General features: G+C 42.5%; 1 protein-coding gene across 23 annotated transcripts in view; it reads right to left on the reverse strand.

The window, feature by feature from the left end:
• The window catches only part of USP54 (ubiquitin specific peptidase 54), a 120,468-nt gene that overhangs the window by 36,868 nt on the left and 62,318 nt on the right, over positions 1–21,282 (reverse strand). For 20 of the 23 annotated variants that reach the window (XR_004176973.1, XM_009214686.4, XM_009214679.4 and 17 more), the window contains 6 exons: positions 9,121–9,255; positions 6,285–6,398; positions 6,070–6,152; positions 4,897–5,002; positions 4,639–4,785; positions 1,208–1,357 (listed from right to left, as the gene is read on the reverse strand). Coding sequence is in view for 22 of the 23 variants with exons in the window: in XM_009214686.4 (XP_009212950.2) it covers positions 1,208–1,357; positions 4,639–4,785; positions 4,897–5,002; positions 6,070–6,152; positions 6,285–6,398; positions 9,121–9,255 (735 nt within the window). In the remaining variant the exon portion in view is untranslated. Of the gene's footprint in view, positions 1–1,207; positions 1,358–4,638; positions 4,786–4,896; positions 5,003–6,069; positions 6,153–6,284; positions 6,399–9,120; positions 9,256–15,279; positions 15,590–21,282 lie in introns of those variants that run through there. The other 3 variants (XM_021943365.2, XM_031652272.1, XM_009214691.3) reach the window with 3 other exon arrangements.

The following is a 21,282-nucleotide window of genomic DNA, read 5'->3' on the forward strand; positions in this document are numbered from 1 at the left end:
AAGTAAATTTATTTGATGCCTACATGCTTCCTAAGCTGTATGTAAAGCTACATTACTATGTGAATTGTGCCATTCATAGCAAGGTAATCAGTAATCAATCTCCTCAAGCCCAAAAGGTGCTAACATCCCCACCCAGATTTAGACCTTCGAATGCTGACCCATGAACTCCACCAAAGCCCACATAAGAAGCTGACTCCTCAGGACTGAAGAAAAACTATTTTCTAGGAAAAAAAAAAAAAAAAAAGGAGATTATACTTTCAAAAAAATACTTTGGGCCAACCACTGTGGCTCACGCCTGTAATCCCAACACTTTGGCAGGCTGAGGAGGGAGGATCACTTGAGCCCAGGAGTTCCAGACCAGCCTGGGTAACATCTCTAAAACAAACAAAAAATTTTAACTAGCTGAGTGTGGTGACCACACACCTGTAGTTGCCACTACTCAGGAGACTAAGGTGAGAGGATTGCTTGAACCTGGAAGATAAAGGCTGCAGTGAGCCATTATCATGCCACTGCACTCCAGCCTGGGTAATAGAGTGAGAAGACCCTATCTCAAAAAATAAAATAAAATACTTTGTCACCTATAAATACAAAACTGCTGAATGCCTGGTGAGGGGATTCAGAGGATATAATAGAAGATACACTGTTCCTATCCTCGAAGAACTAGCCATCTTCAGGGGAAGACAAGATGATACCTTCATAAATTCAACAGGCAGACAGATATAAAAATATAAAATACTCCAGGCACGGTGGTTCATGCCTATAATTCCAGCACTTTGGGAGGTTGAGGCAGGCGAATCACAAGGTCCGGAGTTCGAGACCAGCCTGGCAAACATAGTGAAACTCTATCTCTACTAAAAATACAAAAATTAGCCAGGTGTGGTAGCATGCACATGTAGTCCCAGCTACTCAGGAGGCTGAGGCAGGAGAATCGCTTGAACCCAGGAGGCAGAGGTTGCAGTGAGCCGAGACCAAGCTATTGCACTCCAGCCTGGGTGACAGAGTGAGACTGCATCTCAAAAATAAATAAATAAATAAATAAATAAATAAATAAATAAATAAATAAAATAAAAATATAAATATAATACGTTGTATGGAAATGTGGGGAGGTCCCATTCGAAATTATGAAAATGAAACACTAAAGACAAATAATTATTCTTTTTTTTTTTGTAGTCACCAAACACTTCAAAAAGGGCTTGACTATTCCTACCTCCTTAACATGAGCATCATCAAAATACATCCATTTGCGAATCTTTGTTTGAAAAAAGAATGTAGAATAATGTTTGCCATAGTAACAGATCATTCCTACTAAGTACAGTTCAGATTGCTTGGCCCGGTCATCTGTCACTCTGAAAAACAGCTGGGGGGAAAGAAGAGAAAAGAAAGTACAGTCATATATTCAACCCTCCCACATCATCTCTCAGCAGACTCCATCGACATTTCTTAAGTAAGGTACTGACTTGCTTCTCTTCCCTTCAGTTTAAGATTTTTGTTAGTTTAGATTAATCATCAGAACTTAACTTTAGCACTTTGTGAGGCCAAAGTAAGAGAATTACTTGAGGACAGGAGTTCGAGAACAGCCTAGACTAGATAGCAAGACCCTATCTTTAGGCCCAGCGTGGTGGCTCACGCATGTAATCCCTACACTTCAGGAGGCCGAGGCGAACAGATCTCTTGAGGGCAGCCTGGCCAACATAGTGAAATCCCATCTCTACTAAAAATACAAAAATCAGCTGGGCGTGGTGGTGCACGTCTATAATCCCAGCTACTTGGGACGCTGAGGCAGGAGAATCACTTGAACCCGGGAGGCAGATTGCAGGGAACCGAGATCATGACACTGCACTCCAGCCTGGGCAACAGAGTGAGACTCCATCATATAAAACAAAACTAAACTAAACAAAAACACCCTATTTTTACAAAAAAAAATTTTAATTAGCCAGGTGTGGTAAGTGCACACTTAAGTGCTAGCTGTTCAGGAGGCTGAGGTGGCAGGATCCTTTGAGCCCAGGAGTTTGAAGCTGCAGTAAGCTATAATTGTGCCATACTCCACTCTAACCTGGGTGGCAAATCAAAAACCTCTCTAAAAAAATAATTCTTTTAACTAAAAAAAAAAAAAAAAATTGACCAGACATGGTGGCTCATGCCTGTAACCCCTGCACTTTGGGAGGCCAAGCCAAGAGGATCACTTGAGCCCAGCAGTTCAAGATTAGCCTGGAGAATGAAGCCAGATCCTGTCTCTACAAAAAAATAAAAAATTAGCTGGGCATGGTGGTGCACACCTGTAGTCCCAGCTACTCAGAAGGCTGAGGCAGGAGGATCACTTGAGCCCAGGAAGTCAGTGCTACAGTGAGCTGTTTGTCCCACTATACTCCAGCCTGGATGACAGAGCAAGACCCTGTCTCTAAAAAAGAAAAAGAAAGAAAGAAAAAAATTAACCTAAACAGACAAAAAGGAAAAGCAAGACAGATAGTGGCCAGTAAACTGGTATGGTGATGATCTTTCTTCATATCTTTCAATAATTTTCTTATCAGGGCCTATCATAAGAGGAGCCAGGAAAGTTGGATTAAAAAAAAAAACAACAACCGGCCAGGTGCAGTGGCTCACACCTGTAATCCTGGCACTTTGGGAAGCCAAGGTGGGCAGATCACCTGAGGTCAGGAGTTTGAGACCAGCCCGACCAACATGGGGAAACCCCGCCTCTACTAAAAATACAAAAAAATTAGCCGGGCGTGGTGGCGGGCGCCTGTAATCCCAGCTACTCGGAAGGCTGAGGCACGAGAATTGCTTGAACCCAGGAGGTGGAGCTTGCAGTGAGCCAAGATCGTGCCACGGCACTCCAGCCCCACGACAGAGCGAGACTCCCATCTCAAAAAAAAAAAAAAACGGCCACACAACTGGCTGGGCATGGTGGTTCGCATCTGTAATCCCAGCACTTTGGGAGGCCGAGGTGGAGGATCACGAGGTCAAGAGATCGAGACCATCCTGGCCAAAATGGTGAAACCACGTCTCTACTAAGAATACAAAAATTAGCTGGGAGTGGTGGCGCACACCCGTAGTCCCAGCTACTCAGAAGGTTGAGGTAGGAGAATCTCTTGAACCGGGAGGTGGAGGTTGCAGTGAGCCGAGATCGTGCCACTGCACTCCAGCCTGGCACAGAGCGAGACTGCCTCTCAAAAAACAAACAAACAAAACAAAACAAAGCAAAACCCTATCTACCTGCCTACTTCCAAAAGTTTTTTTTATCAGCTGATCCCACAAATAAAATTTTCTTGTTAATAACCTAAGTAGAGCAATACAGCCATGCTCATTATCAGCATTTCAATTCCTAGCTGCCCAACACAGTCCTAAGAGCTAAGAGACATATTTTAAAAAAAAAAAAAAAAAAATTGAAAGAAAGGATTCTGGCCTTGAGGAACCTATTTGGTTGAAAAAACAATCATGAAAATTAAACCTTGAGCTTCAAGTTAGTGATAAGTTTAAAAAAAAAAAAAAAAGAACAGTACAGAATATGTAGGTCACAGAAATTTAGAATAAATGATTGTTTTTGATGCCAGGCGCGGTGGCTCACGCCTGTAATCCCAGCACTTTGGGAGGCTCAGGCGGGCAGATCATGAGGTCAGGAGATCGAGACCATCCTGGCTAACACAGTGTAACCCCGTCTCTACTAAAAATACAAAAAATTAGCCAGGTGTGGTGGCGGGCACCTGTAGTCCCAGCTACTGGGCAGGCTGAGGCAGGAGAATGGCATGAACCTGGGAGGCGGAGCTTGCAGTGAGCGGAGATTGCGCCACTGCACTCTAGTCTGGGCGACACAGCAAGACTTTATCTCAAAAAAAAAAAAAAAAAGAAATGATTGTTTTTGTTTTTAAGAGACAGGGTCTTGACATGCTGCCTGGGCTAGAATGTAGTGGCTAGTCACAGGCAGGATCATTGCACACTAAAGCCTTGAACTCCTTAAGCAATCCCCCCACCTCAACCTCCTGAGTAGCTAGGTCTACAGGTAGGCGCTGGTGAAAAATGGAGATTTTATTGTGCACAGCCTACTCAAGTAAGATTCCTTGGGAAGAAAACCTAAAATAAGATCCCAGAAAGTTCATTTATTCTCAATCATGGCTTAATGACATTAAAAAACAGTAACAAAGGCCCTCTTCAGTCACAAGATTATCCCAGACATTGGTTCCACACTGTGAATTTCGTATTTTTGGGCGCAGGTCACCAACTTTTAACTTCTTCACCTACTATACCAGTTCTAGTCAGGAATGCCCCTCTTTGGACCTTACTGCCTCCCATGGTTGAATACCCTTCCCTACTCTATACTCATATAAACTAACAATAAATAGAACATACAATAACTCTTTGAATTACTGATTTATTTTTATCAGTAGCTAAGCTCTGCCTACCCTGTCTTTCAAGGCCAAGTCATCCCATTTCTTCTTAAAAAACCTTTGCCACCTATAAAAGGAGGTATATGAGCACATACCTGCATGCACGGGTATCTGTACACAAATAAACAAGTTTATCTGTCCAAAACATTATAATACTTGTCATCTAGGACATACCTGTTTGTTTAGTGCTCACTGCTCCTAAGCAATACTAAGACACAAGAACTCAAAGTGAGAGATAAAGGTAACTAACACTCACATCACCCAGCTTAAGGCAGGTTCCCAGGCTGTGGATAACATCTTCTGCTAAGTCTGAGTGGTCTGAGTCCCATACCAGCCCAATCGTGATAATCTGTGGAGCATTCATCAACACACGGCGAATCCTGATCCTCTCTCCACAGTTGCTCTGAAATACACATACAAGGCTAGTTCAACATGTTTCCCACTGGCTTTGCCTCAATCCCACTGATCGACGGTTCCCTTTCCCACTCCAAGCCCCACCCCTGATTTAACTCACTGGACAGTTCCGCAGATCCCCCATGGTGCTGGCATTCTGCAGCAGCTCACCAAACATGCTTGGTGAAGGTTTCTCTCGTCTTTCCAGCATACAAATAGCCTGATTGCTTCGAGATGGGGAATAGAAGGGGAATGATGATTTGTACTTAGTTACTGCTAAATCAAACATTAATGTAAATTCCTAACTCACACGTTTGACTTTCCTCCTCTGCCCACTATACCAAAGCCCCTGACCAGGCTCAGTGTCCCATAAACACAGTGAGTACCTCTACCTGGTACTCATAGAATCCCCACTCCTCCTCCCACTTCGCTTGCCAGTACTGAGCCTAAGAAATGGGGAGGGATGGGAGAGGAAAGGAGAACAAAAGTTATTTTTAAATTACTGTTCTGCATTCCTACAATATAGCACAGACTCAGCAATGAGGATATAAAACTATTTGTGTTTTTGGTGGTAGTGGTGGTGGTGGTGGTTTTTTTGGGACATGGTCTCGCTCTGTTACCCAGGCTGGAGTGCAGGGGCTCAATCTCAGCTCACTGAAACCTCTGCCTCCTGGGTTCAAGTAATTCTCATGCCTCAGCCTCCAGAATAGCTGGGATTACAGGCACATGCAACCACGCTTGGCTAATTTTTGACATTTTTAGTAGAGACAGGGTTTTGTCATGTTGGCCAGACTGGTCTCGAACTCTTGGCCTCAAGTGATCTGCCCACCTGGGCCTCCCAAAGTGCTAGGATTATAGGAATGAGCCACCATGCCCAGCCAGGATATAAAACTATTTGAATGTCTTCAATTAAAGTTCAATAGGCCAGGCACCGTGGCTCACGCCTGTAATCCCAGCACTTTGGGAGGCCAAGGCAGGTAGATTATTTGAGGTCAGGAGTTCAAGACCAAGCCTGACCAACGTGGTGAAACACCATCCTACTAAAAATACAAAAAAATTAGTGGGGTGTGTACTATTTGTGGAAATAGCTGGAAGTCTCAGCTACTTGGGAGGTGGAGGCAGGAGAATCACTTGAAACCGGGAGGCGGAGGTTGCAGTAAGCTGAGATTACGCCACTGCACTCCAGTCTGGGCGACAGAGTAAGACTCTGTCTCCAAAAAAAAAAAAAAAAAAAAAATGTCCAATCAACTAGAGGAATGCCTAAAGGCACAACAGAAAATCTTGTAAGACTCACCAAAGGGAAGTGGTGGAGATATAATGTACCATCTGGATGAAAGGCAGCGGATCAGAAGTGGCACCACAGCTAGTACAAACACACTGGGCCAAAGAGAAAAAGGCAAAACCAAGCAACCATAGTCAGGAACTGTTTTGGCACCCATTTAACACCCCACATCCCAGGATAAAGTGTTCTTGAACAAAGGTCAAAAAAAAGATGGAGCTAGAGTTCACCTGCTCAAACAATGTCATTGCAAATTTCTGATGGGAAATGCAGTGTTGGGCAGTACATATATCCTCTTTGGTTTCATCAGCAATGTGGAAGTGAATTCTCATCAGGAGGTTTTCCTGACAGTGAAAGAACAAAAGCAGTACACCAACAATATTTAACAGACAAATACATAAATTGGTAAGCAGCTTACTCAGAGAAACAGCAACCTTTCTGGAAAGTAGGAATATTTTGATTTTTTTAACTTTTTAGTTTAAAATAATTATAAATTCATAGTGAATTTCAAAAATGTACAGGAGATCCCCCGTATCCTTCACCCAGCTTCCTCCAACAGTAACATCTTTGTTTTTCTTTTTTTTTTTTTTTTTGAGATGAGTCTCGCTCTGTCGTCCCAGCTGGAGTGTAGTGGCTTGATCTCAGCTCACTGCCAGCTCCGCCTCCCGGGTTCATGCCATTCCTCTGCCTCAGCCTCCCAAGTAGCTGGGACTACAGGCGCTCGCCACCACACCTGGTTAACTTTTTGTATTTTTAGTAGAGACGGGGTTTCACCATGTTAGCCAGGATGGTCGCGATCTCCTGACTTCATGATCTGCCCGCCCCAGCCTTCCAATGTGCTGGGATTACAGGTGTGAGCCACCACGCCCGGCACATCTTTGATAACTATACCAGGAAACGGACATTGATAGAATCCAGACTTTATTCAGATTTCACCAGTTTTACATACATTCATTTGTGTGTGAGTATGTATAGCTCTGTGCCATTTTATCAAGATATAGACCAGTTCCATCACAAGGCTCCCTCATGCTAGCCATTTAGAGCCTTACCTGTCCAAACCCAACCCTAACCTGTAGAAATCACTAATGTTTTCTCTCATCTCCATCATTTTATTTCAAGAACGTTATATAAATGGGATCATATACCACATAACCTTTTTTTTGAGACACAGTCTGGCTCTGTCGCCCAGGCAGGAGTGCAGTAGTGATCTCAGCTCACTGCAACCTCTACCTCCCAGGTTCAAGCGATTCTCGTGCCTCAGCCTCCTGAGTAGCTGGGATTACAGGTATGCACCACCATGTCTGGCTAAGTTTTTTTTTTTTTTTTTTGAGACGGAGTCTCGCGCTGTGTCACCCAGGCTGGAGTGCAGTGGCGCGATCTCGGCTCACTGCAAGCTCCGCCTCCCGGGTTCACGCCATTCTCCTGCCTCAGCCTCCGAGTAGCTGGGACTACAGGCGCCCGCCACCACGCCCGGCTAGTTTTTTGTATTTTTAGTAGAGACGGGGTTTCACCATGTTAGCCAGGATGGTCTCGATCTCCTGACCTTGTGATCCACCCGCCTCGGCCTCCCAAAGTGCTGGGATTACAGGCTTGAGCCACCGCGCCCGGCCAAGTTTTGTATTTTTAGTAGAGACAGCATTTCACCATGTTGACCAGGCTGTTCTCGAACTCCTGACCTCAAGTGATCCGCCCGCCTTGGCTTTCCAAAGTGCTGGGATTATAGGAGTGAGCCACCGCGCCCAGGCCAGCATATAACCTTTTGATATTGCATTTTACACTTAGCGTAATTCCCTTGAGATCTGTCCAAGTCGTGTAAATCAATAGTTTATTTTTATTTTTATAAAAATACTTAATGCTTTGTATTGCTACATAGTTCTTCACGGTACAGAAGTACTATCTTTTGTTTAGCCATCTACTCACTGAAGGACATTTGGGTTGTTTCCAGTTTTTTACTATTATGAATAACACTTCTATGAACATTCATAAACAGGTTTTGTTTTAATATGAGTTTTTGTTTCTGTGGGATACATGTCCAGGAATGTAACTGCTAGATCATATGGTACTTTACATGTCTAGCTTTTTAAGAAACTGCCAAACTGTTTTCCAGAGTAGCTATACTGCTTTACATTCCCACGAGTAATATATCAGTGATCCAGTTCCTCAGGAGCACCTCTGATTTGGGGCCACATTTTATCCTGTGATGAGATATATATCACTGTTAAATTTTCTTTTCTTTTCTTTTTTTTTTTGAGACAGAGTCTCGCTGTGTCGCCCAGGCAGGAGTGCATTGGTGCAATCCAGGCTAACTACAACCTCCTCCTCCCAGGTTCAAGTGATTCTCTTGCCTCAGCCTCCCAAGTAGCTGGGACTATGGGCACCCACCACCATGCCTGGCTAATTTTTGTATTTTTAGTAGAGATGGGGTTTCACTATGTTGGCCAGGCTGGTCTTGAACTCCAGACCTTGAGATCCACCTGCCTTGGCCTCCCAAAGTGCTGGGATTACAGGTGTGAGCCACTGTGCCCAGCCTCAAATTTTCTAAATGGATGTACAGAGAGTCTTTTAAAGGCTGACGGATAGAACACAGAGTTCAGAAGAGTGAGGGGCACTGGGGGCAATGTAGCTATCTATCTAGCACATCACACTTATGCTAGGGACTCAGTTATTCCCTGATTAATTATCTTTAGAAATGGAGGAGCAGCATCAGTATCAGCATTACTTAGGAACCTGTTAGATACAGATATTCAGAGACCCCTCCACTAGGCCTACTGTATCAGAAGCTCTGGGGGTACAGCCCAGCAATTTGTATTTTAATGAGCCTTGGATCCTCTGAAGGTGAAAGCTGATATTTTATGCAATGACAAGCACAAAACCACCAGCCTAAAGGAAAAATAATAACACACTGCTATAATAAAGACATTTTAGATCCCTGAAAAATCAGAGAAACTCCTAGTTCTAACTGTAGAGATAACGACACAGTAAATTCCACCATAAAGTAGCCAGTCCCTGATGGAGACCATCAGCAGCCCCACCCCATATCAAAAAGGGTCAGAGGCCAGCACTTACAAAGCACTCTGCAGCATCATCCATAATTCCCAGCTGGAAACGTTGTTCATCCTGGAAAGTCTTTGCCAGAGCACTGCGGAGAGTGTCAGATGGAAGCACTTTTTCACTACTACACTGAAACTGGTTAAAGATTCCCTGTAGGAAGAGGTTAGACAAGAGAAAAAGTGCAATGCTGTTATTAAACTAGTATACATCCTAGTCTGTCATGCTAGCATCTCCATGATGATAGCTATGAAACCAAATGTGCTTCCCATGGGTTGACATGCTTGCAGTTAGTAATTAAAAATAAAATCAAGAGTCAGAATGAAGGGCATGATCTGTGCTAATAAATATCCTCATTCCTTCATCTGAGTGTGATGCCAAGGACACATTAGGAGAAACCACTGTCATGAATTAATGTAATGCAGTTACCTCATTTCTTCTTCCTCTAATACAGACAGAAGTAGATGGGTTAGGTAAAAAAAGAAAAAATACATATAAACATATCAACAAATTATTTTCTGGGGGTTCATCCTATGAATCTTGACCCCCTTTCTTTTAAAATTTTCAGCTAATATAAAATTACCAAAAAGTACAAAGACTAATACAACAAAAATCTGTGAGTCTAATACCCAGAAATAAACATTCTATCATGTTTACTTTCATCTACAGATAATGCCAAAGTCCTGTTTAAGACTGCCCCACTCTCTACCAGCCACTCATATCATAAATTTGTTGTATAATCTTGTTTTTAATAGTTTTATATATATATCCCTAAATAATACATAGGATACTTTTGTGTAGATTTGTGGGTTTTTTGTTTAGTTGGTTTTTTGTGTGTGCTTTTGTTGTCTTTTTTTGAACAAGGTCTTGCTTTGTCACACAAGCTGGAGTGCAGTGGCATGAACATGGCTCACTGCAGCCTCAATCTCCTGAGTAAATGGGACTACAGGCATGCACCACCACACACCGCTAACTTTTCAACTGTTTTGTAAGAGATGGGGTCTCACCATATTGTCCAGGCTGGTCTCAAACTCCTGGGCTCATGCAATCCTCTCACCTTGGCCTCTAAAAGTGCTGGGATTACAGACATGAGTCACTGCGCCCAGCCCTATTAGTATTAATAGGCTGAGGCAAGAGAATGACGTGAACCTGGGAGGCAGAGCTTGCAGTGAGCCGAGATTGCACCTCTGCACTCCAGCCTCGGCAACAGAGCAAGACTCCAATTCAAAAAAAAAATTGTTTTCTCATTCTGCCCTCTCACTAGCACCTTTCCTCCTCATACATACTGAATATCTACTCCTGCAGCAGCTCAAGAACAGATTACTGTGTAACCTGCTATTATGTTCCTACAAATGTCTCCATATGATGTGGGGGAGGCAGTGCCAGCAATACATATTTGGTATTCTTTAATTAGCTGTGAGGGAAATCTGTTATAATTACTCCACATTATTTTGGCTCAACCTAGAAATTTATATACAAGTCCATTATAAGGTCAAGGAAAGGCAGGGCAGGGCCTTCCATAATTTGTTACTGGAAGGGGAAGAATGTCTATTAGTAACCTCTTAAACTAGACCAAAAGGAATGATCTAGGTCCACAGTTAAATAATTGGATATGTGTCCAGTGACCCATGGGATTTTGAACCTTTGGAGAAATAAGGAGAAACAAAGGAAAAGGAAGGGGGGGAAAGCAGTGACTGCTTTTACAAATTGCATAGTGGCCTGATGACATCATGATTTGTTGAAAGGTCAACCCAGCTTGGCAAAACTTAGTGACCACTATTACATCCCAGCCTGTTGCTCTTCTCAATTGTTACTGGTAAGAAATTACTGCTGACATAGGCTCTATTGCAGAACAAACGATGGATGAGGTTTGGTCCTTTGTTCAAAATCCAAAATTGTTTCCAAAACAAACCAATAGGAAATTATTTCCAGGATAGTTCTATACAAATCTGAAATTTATAAACTCCGGCCCCTTTAGTCTTCTTCAACTGGATTTCCTCAAGAATTAAGCCCTAATACTCTAGGGCCTTAACTGTTCCTAACGAAATAGCAACTCTCCTATGCGTAGCACTAGCTATATGCCATCTTGGAGAGAATTAAGAAAATAGTCACTCTAATCACTTTCTGTGTTCTGTGGTTCTCAGATGACCCTGTTTGAGAAAAGTCAGGACTCTACTCAAAGATGGTATGGTGTAATAGTTAACAGACTGGATTCTGGAGCTAAAATGGGTTCAAAATCTCAACCCTGATACTTCAGCTATATGATCTTGGGTAAGTTATTTAACTTCTTTAGGCCTCAGTTTCTCTTTTAAAAGAGAGTTTAATAACAGCATTTACACCAGCCTGACCAATATGGTGAAATCCCATCTCTACTAAAAATGCAAAAATTAGCCAGGTGTTGTGGTGAGTACCTGTAGTCCCAGTTACTCGGGAGGCTGAGACAGGAGAACTGCTTGAACCTAGGAGGCAGAGGTTGCAGTGAGCCGAGATCGTGCCACTGCACTCCAGCCTGGGCGATAGAGCAAGACTCCGTCTCAAAAAAAAAAAAAAAAAAAGAAAAAACAGTATTTACTGCCTAGGGTTATTTGAGGATTAAATGAGTACACACACACACACACACACACACGTATATATAAGATATATATCAGCCGGGCGTGGTGGCCCACGCCTGTGATCCCAGCACTTTGGGAAGCTAAGTCGGGAGGATTACCTAAGGTCAGGAATTCAAGATCAGCTTGGCCAGTATTGTGAAACTCTATCTCTACTAAAAATGCAAAAATTAGCCAGGTGTGGTGGCAATCACCTGTAATCCCAGCTACTCGGGAGGCTGAAGTGGGAGGCTGAAGCAGGAGGCTGCAGTGAACTGAGATCACTTGTACTCCAGCCTGGGTGATAAAGCGAGACTCCGTCTCAGGAAAAAAAACAAACAAAAAAGGATATAGGCCGGGCGCAGTGGCTCAAGCCTGTAAACCCAGCACTTTGGGAGGCCGAGACAGGCGAATCACGAGGTCAGGAGATCGAGACCATCCTGGCTAACACGGTGAAACCCCGTCTCTACCAAAAAATACAAAAACTAGCCAGGCGAGGTGGCGGGCGCCTGTAGTCCCAGCTACTCGGGAGGCTGAGGCAGGAGAATGGCGTAAATCTGGGAGGCGGAGCTTGCAGTGAGCTGAGATCCGGCCACTGCACTCCAGCCTGGATGACAAAGCCAGACTCCGTCTCAAAAAAAAAAAAAAAGGATATAAATGTATATATCTTAGACTAATCCTTGTCAGTGTGATAAATGCTAAATGTTAGGCATTATTATTATTATTCTATTTAGGAGTCATTTCAGGTTGCTAAAGAGACTGTCTGTCACTGTCCTATGCTGAAAGAAGGGATCTGAGTCAGATGCTTCTACCTTGAGCTACTTCCTCAGTCGCTGAGATCTGAGTAGGAAGAACTACACTTTTTCCTATTCTCTATTCTGTTTCTCCCATTCAAAGGAGGCATATTTCCCATGACCTAGATAACAAGGGTTTTAGTACAGAAAGGGAAAGGTCTTAAGGTCAGAGCTCTAACTGCACCCAGAGCGGGTCTGTAACAATAGATCTGGCTCCTCAGTTCAGTGGTATCAACGTCTCTATGATATAATCTTTTCTCACCTCTTAATTACAGGCAGCCTTCCTCATACACACTGAGAATCTGAATGCATTCAGAATGGCCTCTGACTACATCTTCTTTATTCTCTTATTTTAATTATTGTTGTCAGTCTTGCTCTGCTATTGTTAGGAAGAAGCAAGTGTATTAGGGGTAAAGCTGACTGAGCCCGCCCAGCATGCATCTGTGGAGCTCTGGAAGAAGCTGTAGCACAAAGCCCCTCTGTTAGAGCAGCACACTAACCTCTGTGTGTCCCTCTCACATGAGCACAGGGACTGGAATGGGCCTCCTCCCGTTCTCTTTTTCACCCTCCTCCCACCTTTCCCAGAGGGAGATCCTGTTCACACCAAAGAAAGCCAAGAACATTTAGTTCAGCAGTAAGAACAGGTGGCAGCACCAATAAGGAACAAAAACTGGTATTCTTCCAATTGCTGAGTTCTATGACAGGCAGGGAGAAAGGGCAGGAAGAAACAAAACCCAAGAATCACTTTTCCTGTGGGGTCCCTGATGGTTCCATTTCAACAAGTAGAGAAAATCCACCTTGGAGTTTCTCTCTGCTCTTCTTCACAGGGTGAAACCAAAGAGGTCTTCCTTTTCATTCTCAGGAAAAGGCAAATCACTTTTTGTTAACTAGTTTCTTGGATGCAGTACAAAAGCAACAAGACTTTAATGACTAAAAGCAGGTGCTTCCCCACCCACCTCTCTTGATTAAGCAGCAAACAATTCTATCCACATAAGCACATAATTATTTGGATTAGTAAAAACCATGTAAGTAAGAAAGAAGTGCCATAAAAACAGAAAGTCTTTGTGCTTCGGCATCTACAAATGCAGCTGTTGCTTAAGTATTTTTTCCCCTAAAACAGACTCTTGTCTTTAAGTGGGAAACAGCTGTTTTTTTCTCTCTCAGGATTTCCTAGTCTTATATCTAAAAGAAGTCATGAGTAAAGAAGGTGAGGATTAAGGAGAAAGGTTGTCACTAATTGTGGTGCTTTTTGAGCTCAAGGTCTTTGGAAAGTGCTCCAGTGGGCAGCCCACTTCATCCCTGCAATACCTTCTGCACAGGTGTGACAAACTTTACACCCTGCCATTAACTCTTTTCTTAGGGTTTCTCTTCTCGATCTGAACTTCCCAAATCACTCATCATTTTGGCTCTCATAATCACTACTTTCGCTACATCTCCAGGGAATCACAGAACTTAATTGGCCAGTCTGGCTTCTTTGTAAACACTACCCTCTGTAAGTTAGTTAAGGGAGCTAGTCCTTGAGGATCACTGACTACTGGAAAAGAGAACGTTCACTTGGTTTTGTGTATTCAAAAGAATGTTGAAAGTTGTCTTTCAAGAGGGGAGAAACATTTTACCCTTTTGGCACCCAAAAATAACACAGGATTTTAACATTTTATTGTAGAACACTTCAAACATACAAGGGTAGACAGAAGAGCTAAATCAACTCCTTTTATTTATCATTCAACTTCAACAATTATCAACCTGTGGCCAATCTTATTTCATCTATACCACCCACCCACTTACTCTCAGATCATTGTGTAACAAGTGCCAAACATTTTTCATTTATAAATATTTCAAAATATATCTCTAAAAAATAAAAACGTTTTCTCTGAAACATAACCATAAGGCTGGGCACTGTGGCTCACGCCTATAATCCCAGCACTTCGGGAGGATGGCTTAAAGCCAGGAGTTTGAGACCAGCCTGGGCAACAAGGCAAGACCTTGTTTCTACAAAAAAAAAAAAAAAAAATTAACTGGGTGCAGTGGCATACACCTGTAGTCTCAGCTACATAGTTGGCTGAGGTGGGAAGATCGTTTAAGCCCAAGAGTACCAGGCTACAGTGAGCTATAATTGTACCACTTCACTTCAGCCTGGGTGACAGAGCAAGACCCTCTCTCAATAAATAAATAAACAAACAACCATAATATCATTATCACACCCCAAAAGGTATTAATGCCTTAATATCATCACATATGTAATTTAATACAAACTCTTGATCTAACTTTGGGGAAGGCAGAGAAGAGCTGGCTAGTTTCTCCCTTGGGATTCTCTAACCATATATCTACCTTCTGGACTCTGATTAGAAAAGCACCTACATATCCTTTACCAGTCCCTTTAAATTAAAGTCAATTATCAATACCATATCATCTCATAACTTTAAGACTTTATTTGCATTCTGTTCATAACAATATTTGGGACTTGCAATGGTGAGGTTAAAGACAATCATAAACTACATATCACACTCATGCCTGCTACCACCTATGCAAACTAGAGGCAACTCACATATGCACAAAGACAAGAGACACAGATAAGCAGGAACACCAAGACTTCAAGACAATGAACAGAGACAGAGATGGGCCAAATTCACCAGAGAATGGTATTGCTTTTAGTGAGAAACAACAAGCTAATGTCGAGGTTTTATATAATATAATAGTCAATTTACTAATTTTTGCCAAGATCAAAACTGCAAGACTCTTATAAATTACCAACAGTATTCAAATCAAATTTTGAGAATCAATACATAACCACTTACCCCTCAGGAAAAACTGAATGGGGAGACCCTTCTCGATAAGCACAAGGTTTTGAGATTGTCTAAACTGTAGGATCTGCCATAAATTCTGGCAAGGAAAGAATCATGATGATTCACTATATATTTCCTTGCAGTCGTACCCCTTCTATTTGAATATCATATACAATTCTGAATTCCAAATTTTAAAAAAAGATGAAGGATTCATTTTATACTATTCAAGTTTTGCCAATGGATAAATTAGTTGAGAATATTTAAATTATGGCCGGGCGCGGTGGCTCAAGCCTGTAATCCCAGCACTTTGGGAGGCCGAGACGGGCGGATCACAAGGTCAGGAGATCGAGACCATCCTGGCGAACACGGTGAAACCCCGTCTCTACTAAAAAGTACAAAAAAACTAGCCGGGCGAGGTGGCGGGCGCCTGTAGTCCCAGCTACTCGGGAGGCTGAGGCAGGAGAATGGCATAAACCCGGGAGGCGGAGCTTGCAGTGAGCCGAGATCCGGTCACTGCACTCCAGCCTGGGCGACAGAGCGAGACTCCGTCTCAAAAAAAAAAAAAAAAAAAAAAAAGAATATTTAAATTACTCACAGCCTAATAGGAACTTAAAACTAAGGGAAGGACGATCAAAGGACCATACAAATATGATCATATTCATACATAGGTGATCAAAACAATGAAGTTAAACTCAAGCAGATGATATTTGGATTAGACATAAGGACATACTTCCCTATGTGAGAGCTGTTTATTACCAGCTAAAATTTCTGGGGAATACACTAGAAATCTAATTTCCTGGTTTAAAGAATCAGTCCAGAATAATGAGTTTTCTCTTCTCTGATAGTGGCTGTGACTAAAGAACAATGAAGAACCTTCCATTTCTACAATCTGCAAAAGAAAGGAATGGATTAATAATGAACAATGAGTAATTTCTTTTTTTTCTTTTTTTTTTTTTTGAGAAAGTCTCGCTCTGTCACCCAGGCAACAATCGTGCAGTGGCACCACCTTGGTTCGCCACAACCTCCGCCTCCCAGGTTCAAGCAATTCTCTGCCTCAGCCTCCCAAGTAGCTAGGATTACAGGCACCCGCCACCAAGCCTGGCTAATTTTTGTATTTTTAGTAAAGACGGGGTTTCACCATCTTGGCGAGGCTAGTCTTGAACTCCTGACCTCGTGATCCACCCGCCTCGGCCTCCCAAAGCACTGGGATTACATGCATGAGCCACCGCGCCCGGGCTGAGTAATTTCTTACATCATTTTATTCTCTGTGCTTATGCTTCAGTACACAACAGAGAAACAGGCATAAGGTATAACTTGAAAAACACTAGAGATTTATTCCTTGAATTCTCAAATTTCCCCCAATCAACAAGTGGACTACAAGCAGAACACATACCTTCCTGTTGCATCAGAACAGTCTAACTGCTCTCCACATACAGACATTACAGGATACCTTATATACAAAATTCTGCTTCCTCCCCACCCACCCCCTGCCAGCACCATTCCCAGGCTTTTATGCCTTATACTAGCATACTTAAAAGAAAAATCACTAATTGAGAAGATTTGTTTAATTTAATCAATCAATGCACATTCTGCTTTGCCTATAACAAAAAACACTCTGTCCTACATCCTGGCACTGCAAAGCCTCTAGTACAATCCCTGGAAGAGCAAAATCTTTGTGGCACACTAAATACAGAGGACGGATTTCCTCTACTGAACAGAGATAAATAAATAAGCCAACACCAAAGTCAAGTCATACCCTGGGGGCCAGGGGTGTAAGAGTAGATTCATTGTGAATAATAAATAAGACCACTGGGCTATAGGCATAACAGTAATTTAGGTTAGAAAAAATATTTTAGTGACATGAGATAGAAAAAATGTGGGGCTTTTGAGGGGACAGGGTAATTAGCACACAAACTTCTTCAAATTTTCTTTTTTTTTTTGAGATGGAGTCTCACTCTGTCACCCAGGCAGGAAGTTCAGTGGCACAATCTTGCTCACTGCAACCACCACCTGCCAGGTTCAAGTGATTCTCCTGCCTCAGCCTCCCAAGTAGCTGGGACTATAGGTGCCTGCTACCACACCTGGCTAATTTTTTTTTTTTTTTAAGACGGAGTCTCTCTCTGTCGCCAGGCTAGAGTGCAATGGCGCGATCTCAGCTCACTGCAACTTCCACCTCCCAGGTTCAAGCAATTCTGCTGCCTCAGCCTCCCGAGTAGCTGGGACTACAGGCGCATGGCACCACACCTGGCTAATTTTTGTATTTTTAGTCGAGACACGGTTTCACCATGTTGGCCAGGCTGGTCTCGAACTCCTGACCTCAGGTGATCCACCCACCTTGGCCTCCAAAAGTGCTGGAATTATAGGCATGAGGAAGTTTTATTCTCAAAAGGAGAATAAATGGGTTACTTATCAAATAAATGGGTTCAGTGACTAACCACTTCAAGACCAGCTCAAGAAGGATTTAAAAAGCCATTATTCTTTTTTTTTTTTTTTTTTTTTTTTTGAGATGGAGTCTTGCTCTGTTGCCCAGGCTGGAGTGCAGTGGCTAGATCTCGGCTCACTTGCAACCTCGCCTCCAGGGTTCAAGTGATTCTCCCATCTCAGCCTCCCGAGTAGCTGGGACTACAGGGAAGCACCACCATGCCCAGTTGATTTTTGTCTTTTTAGTACAGATGGGGTTTCACCATATTGGCCAGGATGGTCTCGATCTCTTGATCTCATGATCCGCCTGCTTCGGCCTCCCAAAGTGCTGGGATTATAGGCGTGAGTCACTGTGCCCGGTCTTCAATTTTTAAGTCAGAATTGACAGGCATCATGGTTCAAAGTAAGCAGAATGACACACTGACACAAAACATTTTCAATGAAAGGCATAATTAGTAACTTGCATGCAAGATTTTGAGGCTGAATTTACTGTAGGGACTTAGTATCACGTAACACAGAAAAAACCCAGTACATTTTACAGAACCAAAAGAAATGGATCATAAATACTATGTACAAATCAAAGCAATTATAAATACTGGAACAATTGTATACAGGCATGGGATTGTATTATAGTACACATTATAGTATACAATACTATACAAATGTATACAGTACAAAAAGGGAAAGTTGGCTAGCCTCTGATTCATCTAGAAACATGTTAGTGTTTCCTTTTGTCCTTAACAGTGGTTCCTAGAGTGAATAATTATGCTCCAAATAAAAGAAATCTGACTTTACACAATTGGCAAGTCCTTATAAAGCTGACTCGTGAACAACTCAGTGGTTAGGGGAACTGACCCCATATAGTTGAAAATTTGTGTATAAATTTTGACATCCCAAAAACTTAACTACTAATAGCCTACTGTTGACTGGAAGCCTTACCGATAATATAAATACTTGATTATATAGACTACTATCTACATGGTAGGCATTTGTGACATAACTTTTTCTTAATTATTTTGATAATTCCAGGCTACGTGGTTTGTGAGTTTTTTCAAATTGTCACAAATCTCAAAAAAATTTACAATGTATCTATTGAAAAACAATATAAATGGACCCACACAGTTCAAACTCGTGTTGCTCAAGGGTCAACTGTATTTCAAATTGAGAAAGTTTGGAGTTTCCTGTTTTGGGGGAAAAAAACTACAAAACAAAAATTTTACAACCAGGCGTGGTGGCTCATGCCTGTAATCTCAGCACTTTGGGAGGCCAAGGCAGGTGGATCACCTGAGGTTGGGAGCTCAAGACCAGCCTGGCCAACACGGTGAAACCCTGACTCTACTAAAAATATAAAAAATTAGTAGGCCGGGCGCGGTGGCTCACACCTGTAATACCAGCACCTTGGGAGGCCAAGGCAGGCGGATCACCTGAGGTCAGGAGTTCAAGACCAGCCTGATCAACTTGGAGAAACCCCCACCTCTACTAAAAAGACAAAATTAGCCAGGCGTGGTGGCACATGCCTGTAATCCCAGCTACTAGAGAGGCTGAAGCAGGAGAATCACTTGAACCTGGGAGGTGGAGGTTGAGATGAGCCTAGATCGCGCCATTGCACTCTAGCTTGGGCAATAATAACAAAACTCCGTCTCAAAAAAAAAAAAAAAAAAAATAGATGGGCGTGGTGGCAGGCACCTGTAATCCCAGCTAGTCGGGAGGTGGAGGCAAGAGAATCACTTGAACCTGGGAGGCGGAGATTGCAGTGAGTCCAGATCATACCACTGCACTCCAGCCTGGGTGACAGAGCCAGACTCCATCTCAAAAAAAAAAAAAAAAAAGTATTTTACATATCAACTTCACATTAGAGAATGCAAACAGGGCCGGGCATGGTGACTCACATCTGTAATCCCAGCAGTTTGGGAGGCCGAGGCGGGCAGATCGCTTGAGGTTAGGGGTTCGAGACCAGCTTAGCCAACATCGTGAAATCCCATCCCTACTAAAAATATATACAAAAATTAGCCACCACCTACTGGAAAGGCAGAGGCAGGAGAATCACTTGAACCTGGGAGGTGGAGGTTGTAGTGAGCTGAGATCACACGACTGCACTCCAGCCTGGGTGACAAAGTGACTCCATTTAAAAAAAAAAAAAAAGAGGGAATGCAAACAGATCATAGTCAGCCAAAAGGATTTCTTATTAGCGTCACCAAACATCCCTCTAATACTGAAATAGGAAGCAGTGAAAAAATGGGATTTCAGCATATAAAATTATACCCACACTGGAAATACCACAAGGTAACATGTAACTTAACCACAGAATGCCAGATAAATGCTTTGCTGACAGAATCCCAGGTCTGCCTTCTTCTTTCACCAGGTCTTTTCCATCATCACTCTAGCCTCACCCACAATAAACACATATTTTACTCTTCCCTTACCAAATGAGAAAGGCCTACTAAAAAAAGTGAGACCAAAAGTTACAGGATGAAAACCTCTTTCCATCAAATAGGACAAGAGTGAGAAAGATCATAAAAGAAAGGAAGAAAAACAGAAAGCAACTACCAAAAACTCCATAACTATTTAATAAAATCCAAGAAGGCCAGGTACAGTGGCTCACGCCTGTAATCCCAGCACTTTGGAAGGCCGAGATGGGCAGATCACAAGGTCAGGAGTTTGAGACCAGCCTGGCCAATATGGTGAAACCCCGTCTCTAATAAAAAAAATACAAAAATCAGCCAGGTGTGGTGGCAAGTGCCTGTAATCCCAGTTACTCAGGAGGCTGAAGCAGGATAATTGCTTGAACCCTGGAGGCAGAGGTTGCAGTGAGCCGAGATCACGCCACTGCACTCCAGCCTGGGCGACAGAGCAAGACTCTGTCTCCAAAAAAAAAAAAAAAAAAAAAAATCCAAGAACTACCAAAAGATTATATCAACCCAGAAAACCCAGAAAAGTAGAGTGTTAATAGTATGGTCCAAGCACTGTACTAGGCACTGTGAGAAATACCAAGAGAGAAGAGTTGAACTTCTTTCCCAAAAATTTATTCAGCCATGCTAAATACTGTTAAGTCAAACAACCATAGATCTAGATAGACAATATGTCTAAAACTTCATGAAGGGAGGGCAAAGTGACTCACATCTGTAATCCTAGCAGCCTGGGAGGCCAAGGCAGGAGGATCACTTGAGGCCAGGAGTTTAAGACCAGCCTAGACAACATAGCAAGACTCTGTCTCCATTTTTTTTAATTAAAAAATTTAAAATTTAAATAAAACGTCATGAAGAAGCTAACTTCTGAAGCAGAGTTCTGAAAAGTGAATGTGGCTTGGCAAAAGGGAGGTAAAACTCCACGCAAAGTGAATGGCATCTGAAATGTCTAAGAGGTAGACATAGCAAGTGCACTATTATCATAGCTGAAATGGAGAATGCCTATGCAAGGAAAGGAAAGATAGGTAAAATTAGGTTTTGAAATGTTTGTAATCATACATTTTTAAGTGATTTAAGAAACAAGTGGGAGCCACTTCAGGATTATGAGAAGATACTAACTTCAATATAGCATTCCAGGGTATTCTTAGGTTTAAAAACAAATGAAGTAGGAAGATACTACAGATAAAGA

The sequence above is a fragment of the Papio anubis genome, chromosome 11, assembly GCF_008728515.1.
Source record: "Papio anubis isolate 15944 chromosome 11, Panubis1.0, whole genome shotgun sequence".
In the NCBI taxonomy this organism is placed as follows: Eukaryota; Metazoa; Chordata; class Mammalia; order Primates; family Cercopithecidae; genus Papio; species Papio anubis.